The 27,362-nt window shown below is 44.2% G+C and overlaps 1 protein-coding gene across 1 annotated transcript in view; it reads right to left on the reverse strand.

Moving 5' to 3' along the window:
- Positions 1 to 3,055: 3,055 nt before the first annotated feature.
- Positions 3,056 to 27,362, reverse strand: part of LOC142487059 (uncharacterized) — a 137,205-nt gene continuing 112,898 nt past the window's right edge. Inside the window, exons 25-29 of the mRNA XM_075585745.1 lie at positions 11,022 to 11,168; positions 10,707 to 10,761; positions 9,137 to 9,325; positions 7,645 to 7,722; positions 3,056 to 5,064 (exon numbers count right to left, since the gene is read on the reverse strand). Of these exons, the coding sequence (XP_075441860.1) occupies positions 4,874 to 5,064; positions 7,645 to 7,722; positions 9,137 to 9,325; positions 10,707 to 10,761; positions 11,022 to 11,168 (660 nt within the window). The 3' untranslated portion in view covers positions 3,056 to 4,873. The remainder of the gene's footprint in view (positions 5,065 to 7,644; positions 7,723 to 9,136; positions 9,326 to 10,706; positions 10,762 to 11,021; positions 11,169 to 27,362) is intronic.

The raw sequence follows: 27,362 nt of genomic DNA on the forward strand, positions 1-27,362 counted from the left end.
ATTTTACTGCTTTAGCCTATCTTAATATATAAAATCGAAAGGTTGGTACTAGCTGCGGTGAATCTGATTGGTCCTCAGCCTCTGGCCAATCAGATTGGTGGCTCTATGACGTCACCCGGCTCTATGACGTCACCCAACTCCCTCTCCCTCTCCCTCCCACCGGCTCCCGGACGGAGGGGAAGCGCGGCGTGGCCCTCCTGCCCCAGCTGGCAACGCTCACTTCCCTCCCCGGCGGGGGGGACAGGCAGTGGGCAGGCAGCCTCCGGAAAGACCCCTTTCCTCCTGCAGCTGCCCCCGATAAGATGGCAGCGCACAGCGGACAGGCGGGGGGTGGTTTTCAGTCAGGAGAGAGGGGGGGGAGTTAGTCAGGAGAGAGGGGGGGGAGGGAGTCAGGAGAGAGGGTGGGGGAGAGAGTCAGAGAGAGTCAGGAGAGAGGGGGGAGAGGGAGTCAGGAGAGAGGGGGGGAGAGGGGGGGAGAGGGAGACAGGAGAGAGGGGGGAGAGAGGGAGTCAGGAGAGAGGGGGGGAGGGAGTCAGGAGAGAAGGGGGGGAAGCTTGAACAGCTGTGAAGAGGAGGGGAAGGGAGTTGAGAGGGAGGATGGGGGAGGCAGAACATTACATCACGGGCAACGCCGGGTATATCAGCTAGTAATTGTATATAATCCCTCTACATCTAAGAAGACAAGATACATATATGAATCAATAGAGATGTCCTCTAATTTTAGAAGAACATCTTTGGTATAGCGAAGATAGGATGGTAGCGCACTTACAAAGGTGCACAAAAATCGGTCCAGGTACTGTATATACTGGCATTGGACGTCAGATTTTCCATCCCCGATACAAATCGGTCTACCTGGAGGTGGAGAGGTCCCTTTATGGATTTTTGGGTAGTTGATAAAATGTTGCAATTTTTGGTATTTTTACCAGTATGAAATCATATTTGCTCTTGGAGATTCATTTGTTATCCAGACCATCCTTAAGGATATTCATCAGTTCTTTCTGGAATATAGTGGTAGGATCTGTTTTCAAGATGGTAAAGCATTTTTTATCGGATAAGAGACGCCTATATCGTTGGGCGTATTCTTCCAGATTCATCACCACTATATCTCCCCCATTTATCAGAGAGTTTGATGACAATATTACTGTCTTTTTCTATGTCTTTTAGGGCCATCCTTTCACAGTGATTGAGGTTTTGCAAGCCTTTTTTATCCGATAGTTTCATGAGGTTGTTTGTGACTAATTGTGTAAATACATCAAGGTTGGTGTTCGTCTCCATAGGTGGTACAAAAGTAATAATAATAATAATTGTTCTTGTATAGTTCTTGTACACTTGAGTGAGCACTGCCACTGAAAACTGCATGCGCCTCGGGAACGTGCTAAAAGTAAAGCGGTTCAACAGAGAAAGATCCTCTGGTTTCAATTATGTAAATAATAATAATCATTTTATGCGTGATCGCTGCTTTAACATTAAGTGCAAGGGGTCCAGAGGTTTTGGCAATTCCAGGTCATGTGATCGCTCCTGGTCAATCACATGACCTTGGCTAGACCCAGGATGCTGAAATTGAGATGTAGGGGGCTCAGTTTGAACATCCAGTCTGATCATCCACTAGAAAACGAGCAAGTGCTCGTACAGTACATCATAATGGCCTCAGACATGTCAGGGCCCATGTCGGGTACCAGGTACATAATAAGAGCACTGTAAATGTCTAATTTGTTCTTACAACATAGCTGTATTAGGCATTATAATTGAAATGGCAGAAAGTATTACGTATTTTAATCAACCTGACACTTCAAAGGCTTGGTTACAAATTATATTTAAAATACATTAAATGTTTTATGGCAGGACAAAACGAATCCAGGTGAGACAGCACTAGTGAGGTTAACTAATCTCAGCTGGCGCGTTAGGGTTATAAAAGCTTACAGAGACTCACTGCAAGGGGCTCTCTGATCCAGAAACACACCCTGGGCCACGTTAGAGCGGAGGGTGTGTTTGGACGTACTTTGGTTCAGGAAGCTACCACCTTGGACCGCTGAAGTGAGAGCACCTGGACTTTCCATCCCCTATCCCAGCCAGGAGGAACCCGGGGCCCAAAGGTGAAACTTTCCCCAGACTAAGCTTGTGTTATGGTTGGTAAGGGGCTTAGCCCTACAACCCACAGATAAGCACTCCATTCTTGGTATAGTCATTGCTTCCTACAGGAGCTAGGCCTGTTTGTTTTGTTAACCCTATTTATACTCATCACAAGCTGATGTTTATGTTTTCAAAGCTATGGTGACCAAAAGGATATATGATGTTCCCTTAAAATGTCTCCTGTTCTAAAACCTCAGCACGCATCTCCTACAGTAACATGTAGGTAATTCTGATTGTTTATCTTTACTTTAAGAAACTCTGCATTTTTATACTGTATGTTCTTGTAATCATTTTTTTCTGTAACCTAAGCACTTTACTTTTTGTATATTAAAGCTAAACTTTAATAAGTAACCTTTGAGCTCTGGTTTGAACTGTTTGAACTAATTTCATTTTAGGGTACATTTTGCTATAACAGATTTTTGTGAGTTGAGTGCATAGCTTTCTTAATAAACAGGGACCAGAGACTCTGCAAATTAATATTTTGATCATTTCTTTGGTGGTGACAGTTGATTAAAGGGACAGATTGAGGGTAAATATTACTCATTTGAGGTACCTTGCATAGGTGAAAGGTGAGTCAGCTAGTTAGCTTTGTGTATTAACCCGTGCCACATACATAAGTCAAGTGCTCACAGGTGTGCCCTTTGTGACAGATGGTATATTGGGACCGATTGAGGGGAGATATTACTTATTTAAGGGACCATTGGGTCAAGTGGGTCAACTTGATAGCTGTGGATTTACCCTTGTCCCATATGCAAGTCACGTGCTCACAGGTGTGCTGTATGTGACGGGCATACAAACCAATGCTATTGTAGAGCAAAACTGTTTTATTTTCTCAAATTAATTCCCACATATATACTGAGACCCGATACACAACACTTCTAAATAAGGGCTTCAAATTTATTGGAAAAAAAACAGTCATCTAAATCTCTTGTACAAAACCATTGGAATTACAAAAATGTGTAACACTTACCCACTATACAGTATCACAAGTAAACACATGGATAAAAAGCAATAACTGTACCTGACAGGAATAATTATACAAGATTTTTTGAGTAAAAAAAATCTAAATACAGTACAGTATCTTTTTGCAAAGTATCTTTGTTACAAATAGAAAGTATATAACGGAGGGATATTATAATACTGATCTCTTGTATCTCATGTAAACGTATACTTAGCTTTGAATTAAGCTATACATATTTTGTATTGTTTACCTGATTAATTGAATGCAGAAAAATATGAAAATATACATTATATATGTGAAATAAACTAATTATGTACACACTGGAGTCTATTTATAAAAGTCTTGCTGCTGCAGAGCTGATGCAAGCTTACATCAGCCGATTTAGCAGTGAAACCCCCCCTCACAAAAAGCCATTATTTTTGCAAAATCTTTTGCAGTTCTTGTACCATCGTTACTGCATTTTTTCCAACCATAACATGTTACTGTGTAAGGGCTAGCATTAACAGATATTACAGAATCAGGCTTCATTTTAACCAAACTTTTCTTTATTGAGGTTCATATGCAGCTGGACTGATTTGTTGAACCATATTGTAGGGAAAATGGGAGATATTTATCATAGTTTCCAAGGTGCAAACCCAGGGAAAGAAAACAGCACCTGATTTGATAAATGACTCCCCTTGTATTTAAATAACCAACAATAAAAACATTTTGAAATTGTATCAACCGTCAGTATAAAGAAGCATTTTGCTCAAGCTAAAGGTGTCTGTATATCAAATCGGTGTAGGTACAATATTCTGAAACGTGCATTTAGATGCACAGATGGCCACTTTTTTCTTGCATCATTAGGTTTATAAATAAAACTAGCATTAAACATTGAAAAAGCCGCGTTTGACCTTTAGTGAATGTAGGCCAAAGATGCTAGAGATGCATGTTCAAAATTACATTCTTGGCCTCAATTTTACCTTCAAAATGTAAATTTAGAGATTTAAAAATCAATCCAAAGTTGGTGTCAGTGGCCAAGTCCAAAATCACACCCAGTCAGTATGGAAGCTATTTTGATGCAAGTAAGCTACGTGAATTGTTAACAGCAATACAGTACATAATTGTTTGCAAACGCGTTTCTTTGCTTTTATTAAAAAAATCACATAAGTATTTGCTGGTATAAACTAACACTTGCATTACTGGGGTTTGCCATGGAGTGGTGAGTAGGCTAATTAACTTTCGGCTAAAAGAGGTAAAATAAAGAGATATTATTATTTATGAAGAATAATAACAATTATTGTTTTTGTTGATGCAGGGTTGAGGGTCATGATATACACTGATATTTTATTTATTTGTAAATTATAGATGGGAGACCGCTGTTTGCTGTAGACAGAACAATCTAAACCATTTACAGTAACAACGTGATGACTGCATGTAACTCCTCTGTGCTAGAGCGGTCTGAGTAACACCTCTCCTTATGTGCAATAATGACCTGCAATGCACAGCAATAAGATGAAAGTAATGTAGAATTTAAGAGCAAAACTAAAGGAATGTGCTGCAGGTGTCCTGGCACTAAAAGGGGTTAAGATGACAATTTGCAATCTTTGTTCATCTATCTATTCATGTAAGCTAGCCAGAGCAAAGAAAACGCAAGGCAATCCATTTGGTTAAACAGATTGTCCAGTGCAAAATGTACACGCTATACAAGACATACTGGATAGAACAAGCAGCTTATTGTCCTGCGGTGATAATCAGAAGCAAGTCCCAGAAGTTGCCACTGAGCACACTTCTTCTCCTGCCTCAGAAGTTTGGTCCTTTCCTGAACGGATCATTCCTCACACCGTATGCAGAGAAACAGGACGAAACATCGCAGACCCCGGGAGGTCCAGGTAACCCACGCTTCCCAGGAGTGCCAGCGACCCCATGTTTACCAGGATTACCTGAAGGGCCAGGCATACCTTCTCCATTGCGGCCATTTAATCCTGGGGATCCTGCCATAGAGGGATACAAGTGTTACGTTTGCTTTGTCACAGTGCTATGTTTTCTACTTGTAGCGGGGTACCCCCTGGCTACTAAATTTACCCTACGGGCTGGCAGTAAACCCTGGTGTTCACAGGTTTGCCAGTAGTTATCATGGGGTTTCCCCCTTCATCCTTTGGTGCTGCGCTTGAGTGACAGCAGGGGTTGGCATATCCTGTTGTGGCTGGGCCAACGGGATGCCCACCCTCAGGCTATACTTAAGGGCAGGACCACTCAAAAGTTAGTGGGTTGTCCTTCCCCATGAGGAAGGCAGGTCATGTCTGGGAGCCCGAGACTGGGGCCTTCCTATGCGCTCTTCCCTCCTTGGAGGAGTAGAGTGACTATACCTCTGCCTCCGCAAAGGAGTTGGGGAAGAGCTAGGACGGCTGCGGGTGCCCTAGGCCCGTAGTGACTGTCCAGGGACTATCTCCGGGGATACCTGAGAGAAGAGACTGAGATCAGGCAGGTGACTGCGGAGTACCTGTATTGCTGCACTAAGAGTAGTAATAAACCCGTTCCTGTTTTGCAATATACCTCCTGCCTGGTGTGTGATCTAATTAAGGGGAGAGTTGCAGTTCTACCGTGGGAGATCGCCTCCATATGCCTGGAGCCTACGGCAGATGGAGGCGCTGCACTGCCAAGTATATCGTGGGGTATGGATCTCAGAAGCCTGTTCCTGTGTCCCAAGGTTACCGCGGATGACACAGCCCTCTTGTTACCAGCAGGTATGCACCACAAACACCCAGTAATGGCCCCGATCTGCAATTGGAGGGGAGGGGGGGAAGGCACCGTTACATACTTCTACACAGATGTACAGAAATTGGTGAAAACTAAGCACACTGTGCTCACTTTTACTAGTTACTTCCAAATAATAAACTAGACCTGAGAAATGTTTTTGCATTCTCTTCACATCAGTCAGTTTTCAAATCTTTGACAGTATTTGACCAAGTACTTTTGCCGAGTTCTGTCCTGAATTGCCGAAGAGGGATTCTCAGGAGACGTCTGTGTGGATCCTGGGTCCATTGTAGATCGCCTCCGGTAATAGTCCATTTGTAAGATGCATGCAAAATGGAACTTGCACAATATTGCAGGGAACTCCCAACACTGGTGGCGATGAACGCCAGAGGTACTCCCCAGATATACTGTGTAGCAGCCTGTGACGTCACAAGACTGCGTCGCACTATGAGCGGCGTTTGGTATAAGGTCGTAGACTAAATAATTAAGCCACAGGAACGGGAGACACTCACCAGGTAATGTGGAGTAACAAAATGGCAAAAATAACGCTTCCTCCTTATTTTTTAGTAACCTACTGCATCTGATGAAGTAGGTTACTACGTAACATGAAGGAAGCGCTTTTTTTGCCATTTTGTTACGATGTCTCGTGAGGATCCCTCTTCGACGATTCAGAACAGAACCGCAGCGGACGCTTGGAGTTGCTGATTTTCTGAGATGCATTGTCCAAAGGGGTAACATGTACCTGACATGTAATGCCTGAATGATAGTAATATCTTGTACGTGCAATACTTACCTGCTCGCAATTTAGCACTTTAAATTTGTTTAATACACTGAATCATGCGTCTTTTTTCTCTTTTGTGAAGGATACCTGGGAAATGTGTTAATAGGATATGCTAATGACTCCTATTTGCATATTTCCCAGTTATCTCCGGGGTGCCCATTTTCTGTGCACAGGTGTCTCTCCACGTGTTGCTTGAAGGTGAGTTTGAAGGGGATATAAACAGTATAGCACCTGTGACTCTAAACAGGACTCTCTCCGTCTTCGCTCATGCAAAACCCATATTTCAGGGTTTGGGGGCAGCTTACGCCACCTTTATGTATGACCTAAGTAACACATTGTTAAATTCCTGCGTTAAGTGTAACGGAGATCTGTAGATAAGCTCTGTTACAGGAAAAACTTCTTGTGCATTTCATTAGCACTTATGTCTGTTATAGCCAACGCAAGGGCCTGTTACTTCTGAACCCAGCACTCAACACTGCACTACTGAGCGTTGAAGATATCCGTTAGCACTTAATGACACGTTAACTTAAGTTAGTGCCTCGTTAAGTCAATAACGGAGTTCTGTGGATCTGGGCCTTAGTGACATATACATAAGTATTATGAAAATGCGTTGCCTATTACTAGGGTAAAACGCCAGACAACAAGGGCCATATTTACTAAGTGATGCTAAATCTGTAAGGCATTTTACTGCCCTTTCAATTGAATGGGCCCATATGGTATTTTATGGATTAGTACTGATTAGTATATATATTCCCCAATCACTTTTTTTTTTTTTTAACTGCAAGTTTTACGGTCAGGCTTTCTTACCGGTGTAATACTGTCTACATCTACAAGCTAGTAAATTCTCAGCAAGCATCATCTACACCTGTCATTACCAGTCAACTGCTAGCACAGTCTTCTTAGTCACACCTTCCGATAGCCTCTTTCATGTAATGGTGTTATGCTTGTTAATGAGCAATGAAACATTTAGGTATGAACGATAACAATGAACGATAACAAACCTTGATAAATCCCGTTCCCATGTTTCAGGAATTACCTGTAAGTCCTGGTGGCCCTGGCTGTCCTATGCCACGTTCCCCTTTTGAGCCTTTGTCTCCTTTATGTCCTGTGTCACCTACAGGGGACATCAATAATCTGCTTTAACGGATCAGTGAACAAAATGCTGCACTTTAAAGAATATTTCCCAGATGATAACTCAGCATAAAAAGTACATCCACAATAATGTTTAACGGGTGCACATGATTACAGTGGGAGGATTGTAATACCTGTTTTATTTTAGGAGTGGAGTAAAGTATTTGGAGGACACTGCCTGCTAGATTCATGTCAGCCAGCTGCTATCACTAACAGATTCTGGAAGTGCTGGGCTATTAGGGATAAGAAAGAACTCAAAGACCCAAGAGATAGGGCAGGGGTTCTCAAACATTTCTATACTGCAGACCACTTCAGTATTACTATTTGTTTGGAGGACCACTATACTGATACTTAGCTTTTTTTCCCAGTATGTGTATTCTCACAGATAACAAGTTACTGCGCTTTTTAAACATAACTAACTGAGAATCAGCCTTCAGTAGCAGCGGCGGATGCAAGGCATTGTGGGGTGAGACTTTGGAAGCAAACGCAGTGATTGATAGCTATAGCACCCAACCTGCCTGCATACGTGATGTAGTTGGGAGTAGTACTAAATGCACGGTCTCCCGAAAAGCTCATCAAAAATATATTGCCCATGATCGGTCTAACCTGATAAAATAAATATAATACTAAGCACACATTTTTCCTCCTAGCTGGTCGAGCTTCCTACATCACAAGGATAAGGATTATTTGTGGTTGGGTGAGAGCAGTTTTTATTGGCATGGGGTGGCTGGTGGGGTCAAGAGGAGGGGATGAGTGACTTTTTTCCTTGACTGGAAAATCTTGATGGTTTTCAAACCCTGCGCATTCAGAAGTTTGTCCCCGGAAAAAAAGAAGGGATTACTAATTAAATTAAAAAAAAAACACATTGAGGGCATAATCTCAGACTGCAGATCAAGTTGCTGAACTGCTGTGACCATCAAAATTGCGTCCCATCATGCTTCATCTTTTGCAGTGGCCAGAGAAAGGGCAGGGCTGATGATGTTTTGGGGTGGCGTTAGTGACACTAAGGACAGAGTCCCCGGACATTATTTTGAAGTAGATTGACTTTGAAGCAATATGCATGCTTTATTCATCAGCTCTTATAAAGCGGGTGTAAACACATGCAAATGAGATGTCATGCCGTGCAATTTGTATGTATAGAAAATTCTTATGGCCGCAAACTGTGTACCATTTTCAGGTGATTATGCATTGGCAATATCACAGTTTGATAAATAGGCTGTATAGACCCTGACAATGTAAGTTCCTACACAATGAATTCCTTTCTCCACATTTGGTGCTCTTATACCTGTAGTGTGTTGTCACTTGTGTTATAATGTCAAGGGTCCAGGGACAAGGGTGACGCTGTACAGATAAAAAGACATAAATGGTGTGTGTTATAAGTAGCAATGAAATGTCACCTTTTATTCCTTGAGAGCCAGGTAGGCCTTGAGGGCCCAGATAGCCTGATCTGCCTCCTCTTCCTGGGTACCCAGGTGGCCCTCTGTCGCCAGTTCTGCCTTGAATGCCTGGTACCCCTGGCAAGCCTTGCTTCCCTTCACATGGTGGACAACTAGGATTCGTATTGTGAACGAAGGATGGTAACTGTGCTAGAAAGCAAAACATAATTGTTTGGTTGAAGGAAATAATGTTATAAGCACAGTGTGAGTTTCACACAAATACCCAGTAAGCTCATATTTAAGCCCCAAAAATTACTACAAAATATATATATGCATATAAATGCTAGAAATGGAGTGCTACTGGGCATGGCAATATATACTGCCAACAAACACAAACAGAGCCCAGTGCTACATCCAATGACAAAAATACACAGTGAAATACCTATATATCTCTTGAATAAAAGGGTCATTTAGTTTAACACTTTGGCCAAAGCATTGTAAGCCTGTGAGCCCCTTCAAGGCATGACCACAAAATCACAGGTCCTAACACTAATTAAAATTCTTAATAACCTGTACAATGCTAGGAAGAATGATCATAATTGATCTGTCATAATCAGCTGCATGGTTCTAAATCTGACTGAAATTCTTATTTACCTGGACAATACCAGGAAGAATGCTCTGTATTAGATCTGTTACAATCAGCAGCATGCTAAGACCTGTGCATGTGGAAAGTGGGATGGGACGAGCTTTAAACCTGGGAGGGAGGGGCCAACCTCCAAATCAGCTGTGACCAGCTGGACAAAATTGACAAACACACAAATACCCAGTAAGCTCATATTTAAGCCTCAAAAATTACCACAAAATATATATATGCATATAAATGCCAGAAATGGAGTGCTACTGGGCATGGCAATATATACCCCAAACAAACAAAAGAGAGCCCAGTGCTACATCCAATGGCAAAAATACACAGTAAAATACCTATATATCTCTTGAATAAAAGGGTCATTTAGTTTAACACTAGTGCTAGAAAGCAAAACATAATTGTTTGGTTGAAGGAAATAATGTTATAAGCACAGTGTGAGTTTATCTTAGAATATATAGCACACCTCTTGTACCTGTACAGTACCTGAAGATTTACTGTATTATAAGTCGATGAATAGAAGTACAAGGGCCCAATTTTTGCTCTACAAAAGCATAGCTAAATACAGCATTCTTGATAACTACTTGCACTAAAGAGAGAATTATTGGAGTGTAAATAAAGTTCCGGAAAAGAAGAAAGAAATAGAGCAAACCACGAAAGACAAGAATACAGACAGGATAAGTCTTTCCTCAGGATAAATAAAGGTCATACAGCATTCCAACCTCATCCACAAACACCTCAGGAAGCTCTCCTCTTCACAAGTACATGCAATGGCAGGCTTAACATGTTTTGGCCAAAAGATTGAACCAAATGACCCATACTTATTAGAAAAATGTCACTCGAGCTATGTTGTTGACTGATAAATAAAGATCACACAGTATCACCACCGCATCCACAAACACCTCTGGAAACTCCCTTATCCCCCGTGCATGCAATTAAACCACTTACCACGCAAGACATTAGTACACAACTTCATAATGTGGTCATCTGTAATGGATTTTCCCTAAAAGGAAAAAAGATGTGACTTTTCATTTGATGATATTTGCAATTGTCAACTCCATTCCTTGCATTTTGTTTTACCCTTGTAATTCCCTCAAATTTTTGTTTCACACGTATTTTGAGAAAGTTCACTGATCAGATATAAAAAGTATCTGATCTTAATTATGATTCCCATTTTCTGACCATGTGAGCTGCTTTATTAACCTTAATGTAACTAGAAAAGGTATGAGTCATTATTAGGTCATTAAAGCCCATGTTACATACAGGTTTTCCAGGAGTTCCAGGTACTCCAGATCTTCCTTGCTGTCCTTCTTCACCTGGAAAGCCACGAGGCCCAGTGGGTCCTGAAAAGCCCGATTCTCCTTTCTTTCCATCTAGCCCTCTATTACCACCGTCACCAGTTTCACCTTTCTGCAATTCACATTGACTACTGTTATGCGTGTCTAGACTCAGGCGTGTATATCAACTGTATCACAAAAGTTACGCCTCTGAAGCATTTATCACACACACAAAATTCAATTCTACATCTTATTTTAGAACCTCTAGCATTGGCCATGTGAAAATAAGTACATTTTAGTTTTCTCTTTCCTTTAGGGATACAGAAGCTCACAAGCAAGTGAGCACCACATATGAAGACTCCATAACACATGCTATTGTTATTGTAAATAACGTGTTGTTATTTGCCGACGTTACTAGTGTGTGTGTGTGTGTGTGTGTGTGTGTGTGTGTGTGCTCTCTCTCATACACTGTCACACTGCCCTCTGACATGTTCCTCTTCAACATGACTGTGATAGACACGAGCAGCCAATAATAACGGCTGTGGAAGAGGAGGGACTGTCTGGGAGAGGAGCCTTTAAGAAAAGGAAAGGCAGCACTGTTAGATCAGATCTGCGCGGACCTGAGCACAGCAGGTTCGTTCTAGGCCTGCAGAGAGTGTGCACGTGCACAGAGTGGAAAAGAGATCACACGCCTCTGGAGGGGACCCTCATCGGCTATAAAGACACATTGGTACTGAAGCACCTTTTTGCAGAACAGGCCTGCAACAGTTTCACTACAACACGAGCTCCCACGGTGTGCTGGCACCATCATAAGCCAACATACCCAGGATTTTATGGCTACTACACCACTGATACTAACTCACATCCGCGCAGTATTATTTGGGGGTTGTGTTGAATATGTGTACAGTGTGTAGTGATCCTCTGCTAAGGATCACAAGGTGCCTGAGTTTAATAGGTGTATAGTAAATTAAGTGAATTACCCATTGTGAGGGGGTAACCAGACTCAACAATAAAGGTAAAGCCCGTCTGGTTACCTCTGATCCATGTATTGGGGTTCGGGAGTGTCAGCTCGAGCCCAGTGATTTTTAAAGCATTCTGTAAAAATGAGCGACAAGAATTTTTGTGTTTTTACCTTTCCAGATGTGCCAGCAAACAGAGATTGCTGAGCTATGAGTTTCAATGAGGGGGTGGGGGAGGGAGGTTACGGAGATATCTTGTCAGAATATGTCTAGCTAGCCAGGTTCCAGAGTAGCTTTAACCCCAAAAATGTACTCGGGAATTAGGACGGATTCTCGGATACATGGATACACATTGCTCCAGCAAAATCTCCCCTTGAAAACGCTAGCGCGACTCACTGCTAGGATTCCCAGCTTCAGCACAGAGCAGAACTGTAAATGGGGCAAAGGGATGTGTGGTATCCCTAGAACGGTAAAGGGTCCCTAGTATAAGAGGGGATGTCCAGTTAATGCTAGGTCAACCAGAATCTGGTATAGGGGTTCTGGGGTACACCAACTATACAGAAGGTTGCAAGGAGTTTTAAAGTCTAAGCCCGGGAAAGTGTGTGGAGAATATGGCTAGTAGGAATAAAAGTGCAGGATTCATATTTTATTTCCCATAACCATAAGACTTGGAGAAGTATAAAGTATATCTTTTATTAAACAGTATGTTTAAAGTGTGTATATGCTTGTGCACAGTAATATGAGCTGGGACATCCAGGTCCAGGGTTCCGAGAGACCATTTGGCTACCAAGCTTGGGGCCATCAAGTCTGCTCGGGTCCTGGACATGAAAGCCTCAGAGGTTGCCAAGTGTGAAAGCCATTTGGGTAACGGAGTTAGGCTCAAGAACTCACGTGCTGGGATGAATGGGAGTCCTCGGACCACCATTTGCCCCAGCCCAGACTTTAAGGAGCCTAACTCAGTGTGTGGCTTCTGCATGACAAGTGGCAGAGGTGCCAGGTTGGTGCATACCCTTGTCAGATTCCGAATCCACACTTGCCCGGCTTTGGTAGCGCTCTGATTGGCTGGTAGGAATATTCCCACGCTTAGATTGGCTGTAGTATTTTATGAATGAACTCTGAAATACTATAAGAAACCCTCAGCCAATCCGGAGCTCAGATTCTAAGCGCCAAAACAGCAGCGGTAAATTTGAAATGACCAAAAGATGCTCTTGGAGAAATAGCAGCAAGCCGGCTTTAGAAATTTCAAGGCAGAATATTTTCTAACTCCCGCTTTTCAGGGCCAAATTCTGAGAATTGAACATAGCGGTCGCGGCTAGGATTGCAAGCCGAAAACAATTCCAGGAGATTTGGGGCTAACTCCCGGTCAAGGATTTTCATCACCTCTGGAAGAAAGAGAGTGGTGGCGTGTGGAACTTCATGCCGATTTGAGTTCCAGGACATTTGGGACTAAGTCCCGGTCAACTAAAAACTTTGTTTCTTTGCCTATTTCAACCAGGAAAAGTTAGTTCTTTGCCCCAGACCCCCAGTAAGTGTGTCTTTCGCATGTATTTTGTGTTTCATTGTGCTTAAGTGAATAAATGACAATTTATTTTGCCACCTTGTTTTGCTCAGTGTTATGATCCCGGTATAAAAGGTGTAAATGCCGGGTCTCCTGTGACACCCATACTGTGTTTGACATAGGCCACGTGTGGCCCGGTAAGTGGCCCGGTAAGTAACAAGGGACTCAGGCCCCAGGGATAGTTGTAAGTCTGAGAGCTAAAAGTAGAGGGGCTACAATTAAGACACTTGTATTATTGGACTTTGTTTGTATGTTCTGAAATGAAGCTAAAATGGAGGTGGTAATAAATGTTCGGCATGTTTTAGAAAATGTATCAAAGCAGGTGGCGATCTTCAAGCTGCTGTAATTAGCAGAAGGTTCCGAGCTTCAACTAATAGGAGACAGGTAGTGCAGAATTTTTCTGCTTTCACCCATGGGCAGAAATACAAACAATAGGCACAGTTGGTTTTAACAAATACGGGACATAAAAAATAGTTGCAGTTCCTATTTATCTATATATTATTTAACCTATATTATTTCCCTTTAGTTTTTTTTCATATTTGGGTACAAATAAAATAATAATGTTTTCAGGCTTTAAGGAAACGGAAGTCCTTAGTGTCTAATACATATTTCTTCTTCTCTTGGAATTTTGAATGGTACAAATGTAGCAGACATTACTGCTCCCATTAACGTGACGTGTTATGTCCAATAACACATTCAATATTCAGTGATTTGGAAAACGATGCACACGTTACCATTTATTTCAATGGAGCTGTGTTAAATCTTGAGTCAAATATCGCTCCACCGTTTACGCAAAGTGGCGCGTTAGCAGGGGCGTTGGTTACATCTGTATATTCTATTTATCTTTTAAAGAACAGTCTGCAATTATGTACAGTAATGTGCAATTTATTAAAGATGCTTTGCTTAACATTGAGTGCAAAGTTTAATTATGTCTACATTAGCCGTGCTAGGCTTAATTAAAAATTCTCAGGGAAAAAAGCATTTGCTTGTCAGCCTCATCATTAGACTGTGACAGTGAGGGGGTAACCAGGCCATAAATAAAGGTATAATGCCCAGCTAGTTACTGCTCAACCATATTTGTGGGTTTAGAGTGTCAGTTCTTGGACCCATTGGTTGTACATGAAATGTATGTGAATGTGCACCAATAAAGAATGTATGTGTGTTTTACCTTTCCAGAAGTGCTAACCAGTGGAGATTCACAGGCTATGAGTTTCAAGGGGGGTTTTGCGGTAAAAGTGTTGTCACATTGTGTCTAGGTAGACAGAGCCCAGAGTTGCTGGCCACCCCAAAAATTTATCCAGGAATCAAGACAGATTCCCTGGGACATATAGGAACAGATCTCTGGTCAAAACCCTCCCTTGAAAAAGTTACGTGACTCACCGCCAAGATCCCTGCTTCAGCACAGACCAGAAAGGTAAAGGGGTATAGGGATGTGAGGTGTCCCTAACACAGTCAAGAGGTCCCTAGGTTAAGGGGGATACTCATTTAATGCCCAGATCACCCCAGAAGCTGTATAGGGTGTGACTCACCACTAAGTTCCCTGCTTCAGCACAACCCAGAAAGGTAAACGGGGTATAGAGATGTGAGGTGTCCCTGAAACAGTCAAGCGGTCCCTAGGTTAATGGGGATATTTAGTCTAATGACCAGGTCACCCAGAACCGGTATAGGAGTTCTGGGGGTACTCCAATCAGCTACAACAGCGGTGAGCAAACTGGGGGCGCTTCCCCCAGGGGGGGCGGGAGATTTGTTTGGGAGGGTGCGGGCAGTTGCAGAGGTCCCATGCTCCTCCCAAAGGAATTTAAATTAAATGCCGGCGATCGCGTGAGGCCTCTGCAATAGTAACACTTACCGGGATTCAGACGCGTCTCCATGGCGCAGCTTCAAAAGTTTGCGCTCCCCTGACCTACAAGATTGTGAGGGGACTTTTAAAAGTTTAGTCCTAAGTATTGTATAGAGTGTGGGGAATATGGCTAGTAAGAAATAACGTGCAGCTTCTTATTCTATTTCCCATAACCAAAAGACTTAGCATATTTTTAAAGTGTATATTTTAGGGAAAAGTGTCTTTTAAAACATATGCTTGTACACAGTATAATGAGCTGAGACTCTCAGACAGTGCCACTGTGTCTACTCATACAGTGGGGATCAAAAGCCAGAGAGGAAGTCTGAGGTGTCAAAACCATTTGGACAGGAAGGAAGAAGTCAAGTACCCACGTCCTTAGATCAAAGGACGCACTTTGAATTTCCATTTGGTCCACCAGACTGGTTGGGGCCTGTCACCGTGGATGGCATTAAGGGAATGACGGGCCAGAAGGGCCAAATTGCATGTGCCCCTTGGTTCATTCATATTTCCAGGTACCCTGTGTGCCCTGTGAAAAAACTAACAATAGCGCTTTAACACACCCTAAATGTGACAATATACAATTCAACCACACATGTGTGAATAATAAAGCAATGTGATAATAATAACAATCAAGTGATCTAAAGAAAATTTTTTAAGAAACTTAGAAACAAACTGCAACTCTTGATAAAGACTGTTCCACTCGTCTTGCACCAGGTGATCCTCCAACAAATCAGGGGAGCTCGTCTCGTAGTTATGAAATAAAGAAACACTACATAGTGTAATACTGTTGTGAATAAATTTGTGCAAACAAAGCTCAAAAATGACTACTCACAATAGAACAGTCAAATTCAGGCAGTCATCCAACTTAAGGGGTGGATGTTCCCTGTGTATACAGCAGTCACCAGCCCCCAACCTCCAAGGAGAAAAAAAGAAGAAAAGAGACCATATAGTGCAGATGGTATTTAGTATTAAATGGGGATTAAAAAAATGCAGGCTTATACTTCATATGATCGAGGAAGGCAGTATGATAATATAGGTAGTGGGTGCTCATCTGGTCGCAATCCTTTTGCGTTCCTCACTATCCTCTGCTCCACCGCAGAGTGGTAACAACGGCGAAACATGTAGAGTGTTTCAGCCCATACCGAAGAGGAAGAACAACTGAGGTCCACCCCTGCCATCAGATCCGGAAGTTCGCTTAACAACCGGAAGTGACACAACGGGAGTGCCTGGCATGGACGCGAGTGTATTGCGGTGGAGCAGAGGATAGTGAGGAACTCAAAAGGATCACGACCAGATGAGCACCCACTACCTATAATATCATACTGCCTACCTCGATCATATGAAGTGTAAGCCTGCATTTTTTGAATCCCCTTTTAATACTAAATACCATCTGCACTATATGGTCTCTTTTCTTCTTTTTTTCTCCTTGGAGGTTGGGGGCTGTGTAACAGGGGAGTAATCCCCGTTCAAGTAATGTGCCTTTAATCTGGCAGTGTGGTGGTTAACTGCTGGTAGTCAATTAATAAACACCACCTGCCTGATTGCTTACAAAAGCCTGTCTGTTGAGACAGGAAGTGACTCCTTAGCTCTGAATGAGAACTGACCTTTGGAGATACAGAGGAGTGTTCTTGAGACTCCCAGGAGAGACTGACCAAGAAAACACACATCTCTGGAGCTGACCGGTCTTCAGCTCTGCCCAGTATAGCTGATTGCAAGACACCAAATAAGACTTCTAAACCTGGATGCTGATATTTTCTGTGCACGCACAGGTGCGGTTCCAGGAGAGCAGAGAAGCTTACTCTACAGCAAGAAACAGATAAGACTTTCATAATTAAGAGACTGCTTATATCTGCTTATTTCATGCTATATGTTTGGGGCTGGGAGAAATGGTTAACTAACGGAGATGTGAATTAATTGCATAGGATTTCACTAGAAATACTCCCAAGTGAATAGAAGCTTTGTTCCCCCCCTGTGTTTGGATGATTTCCTGATAAAAAGGAAAAGGCACAATAAAGCCTTATTATAATTTCGTCTTATAAAAGCCTCCAATTGTGTACCTCTGTGAATGTCCGTCTACATATGGTGTCCGAGGTGGGACAAGAGGTGTCCTTGTAGTTAAAAAGGACCGGAGATTTTTATGTGAATTTTTTTTTTTATGCTTTTTGCCTACAAACAATCTGAGAAACTGTAAGGAATCGGGGGCCACGTCCCTTGCGGCGTGACCCCTCCTTACCCACTACCAGTACTGCAGCGGCAGCTGCCCCTGCCCCCCGTCGCTACCCATGCCGCCACCCAGTGCATACCTTGAACTCTGCCGTCGCCATCTTGGATTCTGGCACTGGTGTTACAGACCCTCAGCTGGGCTCTACTATTTCCTGGTCTCTCAGCCATTCACGAGCAGCTCCTCGACACGCCTCCACCATGCCCCTCGTTCGGATTGGTCACTGTCGCTTTAAATATCCGGCTGTGACTTCACTTCCTTGCTCTGCATAGCTCCTTGCTTCCTGTGTAGCCTGGATACTGTGTCGTGCTCCTGTTTGTCTTTTCTCCTACAGATTTGGACCGGCTTGTCTGACTTACCCCTCTGGCTCCCGACTTCAGCTTACCCATCACGTTTCTTACCTCTCAGACCCTTGGACACGGAGACGGATTTAAACTACGGAACTCTCTATACTCCTGAACTCGGCAAGTACAACGACTATTCTAAATCTTAACCCAGGCCTGGCCACGCTACAACCACATCCCGGACCCGCTCCCTCTGCTGTCGGTGTGTATATTCAACATCCCACCTCAGTACAGGGGACTGGCCTGGTCTATGGGCTGCACAGCGTGACATTATGCAGAGCCCAACAGAAACAGACCTGACTGAGGTGGGCCAACTAATCAGGGGACTCGCGCAATGCATTGATACTTTGGGAAATCAGATCACAAGCCTGGTAATGCAGCTTTCCCAGCTTTCACTACAGCCTATTCCGGTCCCAGCCGCGCAGGGTGGCGACCGGCCATCAGAACTCAGGATTCCTACGCCTAAAGCATATGCGGGTGACCCTCTAGCCTGTCGTGGGTTTTTGAATCAATGTGAAATACAGTTTGAGATTTCTCCCAGCCTGTTCCCCACCGGACGCACCAAGGTAGCCTATGTTTACTCTCTTTTATCTGGGGACACCTTGGCATGGGCCTCTCCCATCTGGGAGTTGCGTGCGGAAACCACCCAGGATTACCAGCTCTTTCGCCAAGAATTCCTGCAGGTATTTGATATTCCCGCCCGCAGAGATACTGCTGCTGCTTCTCTTGTTCAATTGTCTCAAGGTCGTAGGTCCGTAGCCAAATATGCATTGGAATTCCGGACTGTCGCGGCGGAGACGCATTAGAACCAAGAAGCCCTTATTGCTGTGTTTTGGCAAGGTTTGTCCGACTCTATAAAGGATGAACTTGCAGTTCAGCCCAGGCCCCAGGGATTGGAGGAATTGATCGCAATATGCATACGAGTGGATCAGCGCCTTCAACAGCGCCATCATGAACGCCAGCGTCCCAGAATTTTCTCTTCTGACCCTATTCTTCCCAGATCCTTCCCAGCTATTCATCCTGTTCTAGACACTGTGGAACCCATGCAGATTGCCAGTCAAGAGTTCCGTAATATCGACAGGACTGCCGATAGAACCCATGACCGGACTGCCGAAAGGGCTCGTCGCCGGAATGAGGGCCTTTGCTACTACTGTGGATCTCCTGAACATACGGTACGTTTTTGTCCTTTAAGGCCCAAAGAACAAACACGACCAATGGGGCAAGATGGACTCATTTTGGGGTCAATATCTTCTCACCCTATCTCTGAAGAGGAACTCCCTAAGAGAATTATGCTTCCAGTCTCGCTTAAAGGTCCGAATTTTCGCGTAACCACAGCCGCTTTTCTTGATTCAGGATCCGGTGGTAACTTTGTGGATCAAGATTTTGCTACTCTTAACAAGATTCCACTCATCGCTAAGAAATCGCCAATTGGCCTCGAGGCTATTGATGGTCGTCCTTTGCAACCTGCCTTCATCACGTTAGAGACTCTTCCTCTCACCCTTTCTGCCGGTACTCATACCGAAATCATATCCTTTGACGTGATGCACTCTCCTGCCGTTCCAGTTATCCTAGGATTACCCTGGCTACAGCAGCACAACCCACGCATTGATTGGAGGGATGGCAAGACAATTCAGTGGGAGCCAGAGTCAGGCGCCTCACCATTGCCGGTCATTTCTCCTACCACAGTCCTCGCGGGAGTGGAAACGCCCCCGGCTAATGTTTCCGCTCTTCCTGAAGCATATGCGGATTTCATCGACGTGTTTAGCAAGACACAATCGGAGGTTCTACCTCCTCACAGACCTTATGATTGCCCCATTAATCTGGTTCCAGGCGCTGTTCTTCCGAAATGTAAGTCCTTCCCCTTGTCTCTCCCTGAAACTGAAGCCATGGCAGCATACATCAAAGAAAACCTTGAAAAAGGATTCATTCGTAATTCTTCGTCCCCCGCTGGTGCCGGTTTCTTTTTTGTCAAAAAGAAAGATGGATCCCTGAGACCATGCATTGATTACCGAGGGCTCAATCTCATCACAGTCAAGAATCGATACCCCCTTCCGCTGATCTCCGAACTTTTTGATAGGCTTCAAGGGGCAAAAAAATTTTCCAAGCTAGACCTCCGAGGAGCTTACAATCTTGTTCGCATCCGAGAAGGCGATGAATGGAAGACTGCCTTCAATACCAGAAGCGGCCACTACGAATATCTTGTAATGCCCTTCGGTTTATGTAATGCTCCTGCTGTTTTTCAGGATTTCATGAATGATGTATTCCGTGATGTTCTCAACTCTTTCGTAATTGTCTATCTGGACGATATCCTAATTTTTTCTAAAAATCTTCAAGATCATGTCCAGCATACCAGGCTCGTTCTCGCTCGCCTTCGTGTCAATAATCTCTACCCTAAGCTCGAGAAATGTCTTTTTCATCAAACCTCTACTGCCTTCTTAGGCTATATAATTTCTGCTAAAGGATTTTCAATGGACCCTGAAAAACTTAAGGCTGTTTTGGATTGGCCTCAGCCCAACTCTCTCAAAGCCATCCAGCGTTTTTTGGGCTTCTCCAATTACTATAGGAAATTCATCCGAAATTTTTCCACCACTGTGGCTCCTATTACGGCCCTTACCAAGAAGGGAGCTGACCCGTCTGTATGGCCTCCGCAGGCCGTCTCGTCCTTCGAAACCCTGAAACAAGCTTTCGTCTCAGCACCCATCCTGCGACATCCCGATGTTAGTCTTCCTTTTACTTTAGAAGTTGATGCATCTGATTGTGGTGCAGGCGCCATCCTGTCCCAGAGATTCTTCCCTCAAGATAAGCTTCATCCATTCGTTTTTTTTTCTAAGAAGTTTTCGCCCGCTGAAAAGAACTATGATGTTGGCAATAGAGAGCTCTTGGCTATCAAGATGGCCTTACAGGAATGGAGACATCTCCTGGAAGGTTCCCGCGAACCTATCTCTATATTGACCGACCATAAAAATCTTCTGTATATCGAAAATGCACGTCGTCTGGGGTCTCGTCAAGCTCGCTGGGCACTATTCTTCTCAAGATTTAATTATACTCTGTCTTATATTCCTGGTTCTAAGAACACAAAAGCTGATGCCTTGTCCCGACAATTTTCTCCGGAGGAAAGATCCGAAGAGACCCCTGAAACTATTGTACCCTCTAAGTTTATAATTTCCGCCAACTCATTTGACATTCTCGAAAAGATCGTTGAAGCTCAAACACAAATTCCGAGTGGTCTAGAGGTACCGGAAGGAACTCTTTATGCCGCACCCAGGTTTCATCAAAAGATATTAGAATGGGGTCACTCTGTCCGTTCAGCCGGCCATCCCGGCTTCAAGAGAACTTTGGATCTTATCAAGCGTACTTTTTGGTGGCCTAATATGGCAAAGATGGTTCATGAATTTACTAGTGCTTGTCCAGTATGCGCACAAAACAAGACTCTTCATCAAAGACCCTCAGGCTTGCTCATGCCCTTGCCAGTACCTGAACGTCCATGGTCACATATTTCAATGGATTTCATTGTGGATCTACCCCCTTCCAGAGGGATGAATACCATTTTGGTCATCGTTGACCGTTTTTCAAAACAGGCCCACTTTGTTCCACTCAAAGGACTTCCCTCCTCGCCCACCCTAGCTGATATCTTCACCAAGGAGGTGTTTCGCATCCATGGGATACCTACTTCCATAGTCTCGGACCGAGGCACGCAATTTATATCAAAATTTTGGCGGGCTTTCTCCAAGAGGCTTGACATGGCGCTATCCTTCTCGTCAGGCTATCACCCCCAGACTAATGGGCAAACAGAAAGACTAAATCAAACGCTGGAACAATACCTGCGGTGTTTTATTTCCGATTCCCAGGATAATTGGGTTGACCTGCTACCTTGGGCAGAATTTGCAACCAATTCACTTCGTAATGAATCCATGCATGAAACCCCATTCTTCGTGAATTATGGTTTCCACCCAAGTCGACTGCCAATCTCAAACATTCCGATAGGAGTGCCGGCGGCTGATGAACGGGTAACTACTCTTCAGAAGTCATGGATCAAGATTCAGTCCGCGCTTCTTAGCGCCGCTCAGAAATTCAAGTCTCAGGCAGACCACCGTCGTCAACAGGCCCCTAATTACAAGCCAGGGGACCGAGTTTGGCTTTCGTCTAAGAATATCAAGTTGAAGTCTCCGACCCCGAAATTAGCACCTCGATTCTTAGGGCCTTTTCTGATCCAGGAACAAATTAATCCTGTGGCATTTCGTCTGCAACTTCCGTCTTCCATGAGGATTCCAAACGTATTCCACGTTTCCCTGCTCAAGCCATTCGTCCAGAGCAAACGGTTCCCTGCTAAGACCGATAGACCCAAACCAGTCACGGGCCAAGGACAACCTGAATTTGAAATCCAGACAATCATGGATTCTCGTGTATCCAGAGGAAAGATACAATTCCTTGTTCACTGGAAGGGTTATGGTCCAGAGGAACGCTCTTGGGTACCCAAGGAGGACATCCATGCCCCAGTTCTCTTGGACCGCTTCCACAAGAAATTTCCGCAGAAGCCTTGGATGGATCGTCCTGAGGTCGATCCTGAAGGGGGGGTACTGTAAGGAATCGGGGGCCACGTCCCTTGCGGCGTGACCCCTCCTTACCCACTACCAGTACTGCAGCGGCTGCTGCCCCTGCCCCCCGTCGCTACCCATGCCGCTGCCCAGTGCATACCTTGAACTCTGACGTCGCCATCTTGGATTCTGGCATTGGTGTTACAGACCCTCAGCTGGGCTCTACTATTTCCTGGTCTCTCAGCCATTCACGAGCAGCTCCTCGACACGCCTCCACCATGCCCCTCGTTCGGATTGGTCACTGTCGCTTTAAATATCCGGCTGTGACTTCACTTCCTTGCTCTGCATAGCTCCTTGCTTCCTGTGTAGCCTGGATACTGTGTCGTGCTCCTGTTTGTCTTTTCTCCTACAGATTTGAACCGGCTTGTCTGACTTACCCCTCTGGCTCCCGACTTCAGCTTACCCATCACGATTCTTACCTCTCAGACCCTTGGACACGGAGACGGATTTAAACTACGGAACTCTCTATACTCCTGAACTCGGCAAGTACAACGACTATTCTAAATCTTAACCCAGGCCTGGCCACGCTACAACCACATCCCGGACCCGCTCCCTCTGCTGTCGGTGTGTATATTCAACATCCCACCTCAGTACAGGGGACTGGCCTGGTCTATGGGCTGCACAGCGTGACAGAAACGTAGAAAAAAAGAAAAAAAAAACCTCATGCAGCAGAGATCAGAGTTAAAGGGATACAAACTGCACTGAAACTTACAAAAACCCAGAAGAGACTGCTGAAGTAGCTAAACCTTATTTTGCCTATCACAAAGTGTAATATGGTCATTGAAATAGGGGTTTTGCCTTCCAGCCATAGTCAGGGTTCAAGAAGTGAGTCATCCCTTAAAAAGGGATAGGTGTTTGTTGTTTTCAAAAGTTTCGCTGAAGCAGTGAATACAGATGGTGACCCACGAGTGGTACTGATTTTGCAAATAAAGGTTGCCACACCGCATAGGGCTACCAGCTGTGAATGGAGTATATGCAGAAAAGTGTGAAAATTGATACAAGACTGTGCTGAAGCAGGGGAATTTTTAGCAAACAAATGCTGAGTGTTGAGTCACCCTGCCGGGAATGAAAGAATGTTTTTTTTTCTGCAAGTAAAGAAGTCTGCCTATATATCTTGGGAGCAAAAACAGACACCCAAAGTGTGAAGTGTGAATGCCATAATACCCAAAGATGAGACTGAAAATTACTGAACTCAGGCAGAAAACCAAATTCTGTTGCTGAAGCAGAGAGATTGCACCTAGCAAGTAAATGGTGTAGAGCAAATAGACTTTTTTTTACCTAGCAACTGCACATCTTGTATACCTGATAAGAGATGCATGCACAGTACTGCTGATATTGAAAAAAAAAAAAAACATTTCCCAAGAAAGAAAGTCTACAGAGATGCCTGTGAGAGCTACGACCTCTACAAGCAAAATATGCCCATCTGTAGGACTACCACAATTGGGGGTTCTAGCAAATACAGTGGCAACAGCGCCTCCTGAGGTCAGGAAGAAAATTACACCTGATAGCCTAAAAATGGAGGACAAGATGCAGCGTTCCTGTAATGAACCCTACCCCACGGAAGAGTGGCCCTTCCAGTCCAATAAAGAGGAAGACATCTCTTACGGGGAAGCCGAACCGAGTCACACCCACAAAACACCCCAAGAATGGTGGGGGTGCCTGAACTCGGCACGAACAGAAAAGACCGCTCCCTTTGACGAATATGATCAGCAGGAGACAGAGCGGGAGCAGCAGATCACCCAATATTTCTGTCAACTAAAGCAACTGCAAGAAAAGCCTGGCGTATATAATGAAGCCGCTAAAATTTCAAATGAAGATGGAGACCCCAATATCCCTGAAGGGACGGTGTCATCCAAATCAAAAAGGCGGAAAAAGAAAAGCAGTTCTTCACTTACCGTGGAAGGAACAGACACGTCCGCAGATCCTGTGCAGGAAAAGGGGGACCGAGTTGCCCTGCAGCCTAGAGAAAATGGAGAATTCGTCCCGCGGTTAACCGAATATCCAGAGGGCCCAAGGCAGAAGTCGTGTACCCCAAAGAAGTGTCTGTCCGGTGCCAACAGTGAGTAACCCTCAACCAGTCATCCCAGGGAAGTGGAGCCGGAACCAGTGAGTGACGATCCCTTGACCAGCCCTGAAGATGCCCTGAAAATTGCCAGGCGTGACTGTGATCTACTTCGAGAACAATTGAAACTTGAGAGAGCAGATAATGCTGAGTTACAGATGATGGTGCTCGCAATGTACTCTGAATCTGGGACAGATTTGGACGATCTCAAGACTGAGCTAGATACTGCAAAGGCTACTATTTCCGCCATGGATGAAAAGCAGAGCCAATCGGATAAAATGGTGGCTACGCTAAAGCGGAAGTATGAGGAGGCACTGAAGCAGATGACAGTCTTCCAGCAAGAGGTTCACACTCTTCGTATAGAGCTTGATGCCTCACATCATGAGACCAACAGCTGCCGCACAGACCTGGAAGTTTCCAGAAAGGAACTACACAGTCTCACTGAGGAGCTGGACATTGCTAAAGAAACTATTGGTAATCTTGATACAGATCTCAAAGTCTCTCAGAAGGAGCTTCAGACCCTCAACCTAGAGAAGGAAGTCTCACGCCAGGAGAGTGTCATTCTCAAAGCAGATGTGCGTAAATGGAAGGAGGACTGCAAAGAAGCCCTGAAGAATACAGAGACTGAAAAAAGAGGAAATTCAAGATTAAAAAGAGAAAACTTAAAACTGAAAGAAGAAAATTTTCAGTTGACAGAAGAAGTCAAGGAAAAGTTTGAAGCAGAGTACCGACTGCAGAACCAACTGCAAGGTCTGCGTACGCACCTCAAGAAGGCAGAGGAGAAGCAGCGAACTCTGCAGGATGACAATCTGCAGGCTGTTAAAGAAATTCAAGTGCTGCAGGAACATCTGATGACCCAGTATGTCCCCGCAAAGTAGCATGAGAAACTGAAGGCTACCCTGAGCATCACCAAAGCAACGCTAAAAGCCAAGCTTAGAACCCAGGTGACGCGGCACAAAAGGGAGCACAAGAAGGTCCAGAAACTGAAACAAGTAACTGTGGCCCAAGCAAAGAAGTTCATAGTGCTCCACAATGCAATAAAAATGTGGAGGCAGGCTCAGAGAAAGCAAAGCATACAGATAAATTCCCTGAGAAGAGACTTGCAATCCCCACTCAAAAAACAGGGATCTCTCGCGGATAAGATTACAGTCCTACAAGGACAAGTATTGACCCTGACTAAGCATCAGTATCCCAGAGCCTCAAAAACCCATGAAGACAAGGGTACAGTGAGAGCTGGGAATACCGCTCATCTGAAAGACAAGGTTGCAAAATTTGAACCACCTAAACAAGCACTAGCAAAACCTTCAGCCACCCATCAGGCAACAAAAGAAGGTACACGTGCTGAATTAAAACCAGAAGAATCCTTAGCTGATGAAGCTGAAAAGATGGGACATTCTCTGGAAGTGGGTGTGGAATTGCAACTTAATCTAAAAGGGGCTGAACTAGCAACCCCATTGAGTAGGAAAAGGGCGTTTTTTAAACGCTCTGCAACTGCTGCCATACAGTATGCTTACAATAAAACGAGCACCCGACGCGAGGGAAATCTCATGACCGCGCACGTAGAAAAAAGACTATACTTGGAGAAAGTCCTCCTCGAGCGACTGAGGGGTGCTGATCTCAAACACCTTCAGGAGGAGACACGAATAAACTGGAGAAAGGGCTCCAATCCCAACAGGACTGAGGGTTCTCTTCCTCCATCCACTCTCATTCAAGTCACTGAGATATCTAGAATGAGAGTGGAAGGATGGGCTTTGGCCGTGGCAAGCCCGAGCTTCCCACAAACAGGGGAGGTATGTAACAGGGGAGTAATCCCTGTTCAAGTAATGTGCCTTTAATCTGGCAGTGTGGTGGTTAACTGCTGGTAGTCAATTAATAAACACCACCTGCCTGATTGCTTACAAAAGCCTGTCTGTTGAGACAGGAAGTGACTCCTTAGCTCTGAATGAGAGCTGACCTTTGGAGATACAGAGGAGTGTTCTTGAGACTCCCAGGAGAGACTGACCAAGAGAACACACATCTCTGGAGCTGACCTGTCTTGAGCTCTGCCCAGCATAGCTGATTGCAAGACACCAAATAAGACTTCTAAACCTGGATGCTGATATTTTCTGTGCACGCACGGGTGTGGTTCCAGGAGAGTAGAGAAGCTTAATCTACAGCAAGAAACAGATAAGATTTTCATAATTAAGAGACTGCTTATATCTGCTTATTTCATGCTATATGTTTGGGGCTGGGAGAAATGGTTAACTAACGGAGATGTGAATTAATTGCAAAGGATTTCACTAGAAATACTCCCAAGTGAATAGAAGCTTTGTCCCCCCCCCCTGTGTTTGGATGATTTCCTGATAAAAAGGAAAAGGCACAATAAAGCCTTATTATAATTTCACCTTATAAAAGCCTCCAATTGTGTACCTCTGTGAACGTCCGTCTACAGGCTAGTGGCTGCTGTATACACAGGGAACATCCACCTCTTAAGTTGGATGACTGCCTGAATTTGACTGCTCTATTGTGAGTAGTCATTTTTGAGCTTTGTTTGCACAAATTTATTCACAACAGTATTACACTATGTAGTGTTTCTTTATTTCATAACTACGAGACGAGCTCCCCTGATTTGTTGGAAGATCACCCTGTGTGCCCTACCAGTTTGTCTCTGATTAGCTGCACAGATTTTTCACATGCTTCTGATAGGGGGGGATTAATCTGTAATGAAAGTTTTAGAACCCCTTGCGGCCCTGAGATAGTTAGATCTCC

Source organism: Ascaphus truei, chromosome 2 (genome assembly GCF_040206685.1).
Source record: "Ascaphus truei isolate aAscTru1 chromosome 2, aAscTru1.hap1, whole genome shotgun sequence".
Classification (NCBI taxonomy): domain Eukaryota; kingdom Metazoa; phylum Chordata; class Amphibia; order Anura; family Ascaphidae; genus Ascaphus; species Ascaphus truei.